The sequence below is a fragment of the Poecilia formosa genome, unplaced genomic scaffold (genome assembly GCF_000485575.1).
Source record: "Poecilia formosa unplaced genomic scaffold, Poecilia_formosa-5.1.2 Scaffold210, whole genome shotgun sequence".
In the NCBI taxonomy this organism is placed as follows: domain Eukaryota; kingdom Metazoa; phylum Chordata; class Actinopteri; order Cyprinodontiformes; family Poeciliidae; genus Poecilia; species Poecilia formosa.
The window spans coordinates 937,032-943,140 of NW_006800149.1; the positions used below are offsets into that span (position 1 = coordinate 937,032).

Genomic DNA, 6,109 nt, shown 5'->3' on the forward strand with positions numbered 1-6,109 from the left:
ATATAACATTGTTTTTATTATCTCTAAAATTAGTCTAAACTAGTGGTTCTTAACTTTTTTTGAGGTACCGAACCCACCAGTTTCATATGCGCATTCACTGAACCCTTCTGTAGTGATAAATAAAATCTGATTCCCCCTGGCCCCCAAATTCTAGACATAGGGGTGACCCAACTAGAGTCTAGTTGGGTCACCCCAAGATCACTAAGTCTTCTTAAAAGGTAGAGTCTCTGAGAACAGTTCTTCAAAATATAGTCAGTGTTGACTGTCCAGGAACGACCCAAGGTATTTCAAATTTTCCACAGTTTCAACAGGTTGGCCAGCGAGAGAAACTGGAACCACTTTAAGGTCTTGTTTAGATCATTTAATTAGCTCTACATTCTTAAGAGAATGAAAAATTTATAATAAATAATAAAGACTTTGCGGTATTCTGATTTAGTAATGTAATTATATTAGTTGTTACCACCCCCACGGCACTAGAGGCAGTAGCAACCCTGAAAAGATGCGACTAAGGAGCAGATTTAGAAGTAAAGCGAAAGCTACAGAATTTGGTGAAAACTTTGAGCTTTACTGAAGTAGAGTAGAGCAGTGAACACAAGTTCAAATCCATGCAGAGAGTGGAACTCCTCCAATCAATGCTCCTCCGCAGCACTGATTGGCTAAGCAATGTAACGTGATGCTCTGCAACAAGTGATGGCAAAGCGGGGCGCATCATCACGACTTTACACAAGTGTGTCTTTAACTCCACGGCAGAGGCTCCGCCGAACCCCTGAGACCGACTCATCGAACCCCTGGGGTTCGATCGAACCCAGGTTAAGAACCACTGGTCTAAACCAAACGGTAGTGGTTGGGTTGAAGGATTTTCTTCAGATTTTGGTGTTGCTGAAAATATTATCTGGAGCACATAACCTCTGCTTGAGTTACTTATTTTCCTGTTTTATGAGATGAATTAGTTTTTGTTGATCTGATGAACTTCCAGTTCAGTTAACATGTTTTTTCTAACTCTCAGGTTATTTAGCAGCTGCAGCTGAATTATTCTGAAACCACAGGACTCTGCTTCCTCTGCAGGGAGCCATCGTCGCGGTGACGGGTGATGGCGTTAACGACTCTCCAGCTCTGAAGAAAGCCGACATTGGCGTCGCCATGGGAATCGCTGGGTCCGACGTCTCCAAGCAGGCAGCTGACATGATCCTGCTGGATGACAACTTTGCCTCCATCGTTACCGGAGTGGAAGAAGGTTAAAACATGTCCTTTAGGTGAATCTTTCACCAGGCTAGGAGAGGGCTTTAGTCAGCATTTTCTCTTCTCCATCAGGTCGTCTGATCTTTGACAACCTGAAGAAATCCATCGCCTACACTCTGACCAGTAACATCCCCGAGATCACCCCCTTCCTCCTCTTCATCATCGCCAACATCCCTCTGCCTCTGGGCACCGTCACCATCCTCTGTATCGACTTGGGAACAGACATGGTAATGTCCTTCTCTCCGCCCTGCTGAAGGTTCTCTCACGCCCCCATGCTCCAGCCTTTAGCCCTGACTGCTGTAACTTCCTCCAGGTTCCCGCCATCTCCCTGGCTTATGAAGCAGCCGAGAGTGACATCATGAAGAGACAGCCCCGAAACCCCAAAACAGACAAACTGGTTAACGAGAGGCTCATCAGCATTGCCTACGGTCAAATCGGTAAATAGACGCTTCTGAAACCAAGGTCGCATTCTGCAGTTATCTGGACTCTTTCTGTCTGGGCTGAGATAACAAAAAGAGTAACACAGAATAAATGGACCAGCACTGATATAGAAGTCTGCTTCAAATGTTCATTTAAATAAAGCCAAGAAGAACTTGTAGAACATTTTCAGCTATAGTAAAACATATTTTTGTTTCCCTTTTCAACAATATTCTTATCACATCTATCTCTTTAAAAACAGTAATGTTTCAGACATCATTTTAGCTTCTGAAATGATTTTTTTTTTGTTTTGTTTTTTTGTTGTTTGTTGTTGTTGGAAAAAAAATATAGTTTTGCAAAATCTTTTGTCTCCCCTTCAATTCAAAAATGCTCAAATTAAACGTTATTGTTATTGGTTAGCCCTGCAACAGACTGGTGACCTGTCCAGGGTGACCCCGCCTTCGCCCGGAACGTTAGCTGGAGATAGGCACCAGCAACCCTCCCAACCCCACTAAGGGACAAGAGTGTACAGAAAATGGATGGATGGATGTTATTGGTTATTTAAACTTGGTCATTTCAAATGTGTATTATTTAATTAGACATTTAATGGCACATTCATTTATTTCATGATATTTACCTTAAGTTTCACAATTCTATGATTCTGGAAGCCATTTCACAAGCTTGTGGGCTGAATGGTTGATGCTGAGTGGACAGAGTGTCTGAGCAGCTTGTGGTGACCTCTGATCCTGCAGGGATGATCCAGGCGCTGGCCGGGTTCTTTACCTACTTCGTGATCCTGGCTGAGAACGGCTTCCTGCCCTCCACCCTGGTAGGGATCCGGGTCAACTGGGACAACAAGTACATCAACGATCTGGAGGACAGCTATGGACAGCAGTGGGTCAGTGGCTTCTGTCTGATGGGTGGAACCAGTGGACAGTCCAGCTGCATGTCTTTCTTAAATCTGGACTCTGCTTTGGTTCCAGACCTACGAGCAGAGGAAGATTGTGGAGTTCACCTGCCACACGGCTTTCTTTGTCAGCATCGTCATCGTCCAATGGGCCGACCTGATCATCTGCAAGACCAGGAGGAACTCTGTGTTCCAGCAGGGCATGAAGTGAGGAAGAGCACTGAACTCTGGGTAATTCCAGAGCTGAGCCAGGACCACGTGTGGGATGTCCTGACTTTCTGTCTCTGTGTTTCAGGAACAAGATTCTGATCTTCGGCCTGTTTGAGGAGACCGCCCTTGCTGCCTTCCTCTCCTACTGCCCAGGCATGGACGTCGCCCTCAGAATGTACCCTCTCAAGTGAGTACTTGTGTTTTCAGCCATATAGGGTTTATCCAGGATTCCTAGAGTGAGAAAGTCTGGAATATGACTGTAATACATTTCAGGTCTGGAACATAATAGAAGAATAATTTTTCAGGCTAATATCTATCCTACTATTCCTTCTTTCTTTTTTTTCCTCCTTCCTTCCTTTCCTTTTTTCCCTTTTTCCTTCTTTCCTTCTTTTTTCCCCTTTTTTTTTACTTTTCCTCTCTTTCGTTTCCTTTTTTAATTTTATTTAAATTTTCTTCTTCCTTACTCATTTCCCTCCCCTTGTTCCTTTCTCCTTACTTCCTTTCCCCTCTTTTAATTTCTTCCTCATTCCATCTTTCCTTTCTCCTTTTTTTTGTTCCTTCCTCTTCTTTTTCCTTCCTCCCTTCCCCATGTTTTTCAAGGTTTCCACTGAAGAAATCCATGGAATATATGAATTTCCAAATGTAGCTCTGTTTCTATATGAACAGAATGAGTGAGTGGTCCAACAGGTTGAGTCTGGATCGTTGTGTAGCAACGCTGTCACCCAGAGCTGCAGTTTCCCATTCATCTAATCCGTGCATTTGTGTGTTTTCCAGACCCAACTGGTGGTTCTGCGCCTTCCCATACTCCCTGCTCATCTTCATCTATGATGAAATCCGTAAACTGATCCTCAGGCGAAGCCCGGGAGGCGAGTCTCTAACCTTTCTTCAGGTTTTCTTGGTTCCTTCTTTGGTTTCTAACCTGAACTTCCTGTTTCCCATCTTCTCCAGGCTGGGTGGAACGAGAGACCTACTATTAAAGACCCACAAATCCAGTCCGTTCGCATCTTGTCCTCCACTCCTCCTGTCTTTGCATGAATATTGTCTTGCTGCTCGGAATAAAAATTTTAACCTCTGTGACAAATAAATTGGAACATGTTTTTATATTAGGGAATGCTTGATCCTACTATTAGATCAATACTGAGATGAAAAATGCTGATGATAATGTTGATGATAAATGACAATGCTAATTATGACATGAACACTGAACATTGACATGACTATGTGTGCCTTGTTTCTGAAACAGGACCAATTTTATACATGTTTTTAACAGTTATGAACGTTCAATAAAAATGCACTCGAGTCAGGTCCCAAAAATGCCTCCTGTCCTTTTTTTATATTTATTTATACATGCCTTGCTTTATAGCTAAAGCAATGAGAAATGCTGCAAGGATTTGCCTGTTTCCTTAAACAGGCACTTCTTAAACTAGAAAGGAGATTAATGTTGAAGGACTTTAGAAAAAAAAATTAATAAATATATTGCAGGAAAACTCAGTAAAGTATTCTTTTATTTTATTGTTTTAAAAACAAGCAAGGTGTGAAGCTGACACCCCACCCAGGTCAAAAAAAAAATCCAGCAAATAGTCTGTTAGTGCTCCGTTTGTGCCGTTAAAAATTTCGTTTGCGCAGCTTTCGTTTTTGAGATATTGAAAGTGATCGTTTTGACCGATTACGTCACCAGACCACCATTTTGCTCCAAAAACAAACCAGTGGGCTACTTAGTGCTCCGTTAGTGTAGGTTTGTGCCGTTAAATTTACCGCAGCGAAGTTGTTTTGAAGTTGGATATTGGATATTCAAGCTGCACGGTGTAAGCGGCGCCTAGCTCAAGGTTGATCCGATTTATGAACGCTAATTTCGGCCAGCTTTTCTCTACCGTTCCTTCCTCAAGCGCTCGGAGGTTCACAGGACTGTCAACAAATTGCCGAACTAAACACTCGTAAGAAAGAAAACATATTTTTAATACAATTAAAAATATTCAGTGCGACTTAAAAATTCACTAGAGAACACTACGTCTCGTGTAACAGCATGAATTTTGTGTCAGTTGGTCACAAGGCAAGATATCGATTCACATTTGTTTCTTAGGACCATTTATGGTCGGCTTTCAGGAATCTGTTTATGGCATCTTCGATTTAACTTTGACGAGTTGACCTCTGAATTCTGCGTAATTTACATGTTTTGGTGGTTTTGCAGATTTATGTATATAAAAAAAGGCAACATACCATACATATTAGACCAATAAAAGTCTTTCTGGTTAATTATTCTCGAGATCTTATTGGGTGTTTTACGGAATCGGATTGTATTTTTGCAAAGATTTGTAGTTCTTTAATATCTCAAACAAAAGTTACAGAAACGAAAATTTTATCGGCACAAACTTGCACAAACGGAGCACTAACGAACTAGCCCTCTTTGGTTTGTTTTGGAGCAATATGGGGGCATGGTGAACTCTGGATGACCTAAAAACTAATTTTTAATATCTCAGAAACCAAAGCTGCACAAACAAAAATTTTAACGGCACAAACCTTCACAAACTAACCACTCAGACTATTTGCTGGATTTTTTGACGTGGGTGGGGTGTCAGCTTCACACAGCTCAGAAAGAAAAACAGTGACTGGTAATTTTTTTTTATTTCGTCCCCTGATGGTAAAGGGATGTTCCATAACTTTTTGTCATAGACTACTGGACCATTTCATGTTTAATCCAAATTCTTTAAATCTCAGGTTGTGATCTTCATTGGCATTTAGTCTGTAGAATGCAGCTCAACTTTAAAAGTCCTAATCTACATGGAAATGGAACTGAAGAGTAGGTGATGCACGATATATCTACAATAACATCGGTATTGGCTGATATTTGTCATTTTTAAACATATCGGTATCAGTCCTATAAATAAAACTGGGCCAACATGGACAACCAATATTGATTTTTATGTTGTTGCCATCTGTGTCTGGTCTTTTTTTCTTCAAAAGTCTTGAGACGGTATATGTAATATATAATCTGCTATAACATAATATATAATCTGCTGTAACAGCAATATTACCATCAGATATCAGTATCAGCCCAAAGTTTCAAATTGGTGCATTTCTAATGAAAAGGAAGTAAATTGTCCTTTCAAAGAGTACGCATCTGCCGAATAATATGGTAACTAGGTATTTTGATGTAAATTTCGACATATAAAGCCTTCCAATAATCAGAAATTCAGATTTTTATCTTTTATGTCATGAAATTGGAAATAAAAACTAGAAAATCACACACTTTAAAATACATTTCTTTATCATTTCCACTGATTCTCATCCAGACTTTTCATGGAACACTAAAACTCAAAATATGCTTTTTTTCTTTCT

At 40.6% G+C, this 6,109-nt stretch overlaps 1 protein-coding gene and 1 long non-coding RNA gene across 2 annotated transcripts in view; both read left to right on the plus strand.

The window, feature by feature from the left end:
* Positions 1-5,231, plus strand: part of LOC107838084 (uncharacterized) — a 178,378-nt gene extending 173,147 nt beyond the window's left edge. The window contains exon 2 of the long non-coding RNA XR_001664147.1: positions 4,306-5,231. This is a non-coding gene — a long non-coding RNA (uncharacterized LOC107838084). The remainder of the gene's footprint in view (positions 1-4,305) is intronic.
* Positions 1,038-4,087, plus strand: LOC103148709 (sodium/potassium-transporting ATPase subunit alpha-1-like). Its single transcript, XM_007567599.2, has 8 exons — positions 1,038-1,234; positions 1,312-1,466; positions 1,553-1,676; positions 2,409-2,554; positions 2,640-2,770; positions 2,859-2,960; positions 3,548-3,639; positions 3,722-4,087. The coding sequence occupies exons 1-8, from the start codon at positions 1,141-1,143 to the stop codon at positions 3,748-3,750; spliced, it is 873 nt and encodes a 290-aa protein (XP_007567661.2). The 5' UTR covers positions 1,038-1,140; the 3' UTR covers positions 3,751-4,087.
* Positions 5,232-6,109: the final 878 nt, after the last annotated feature.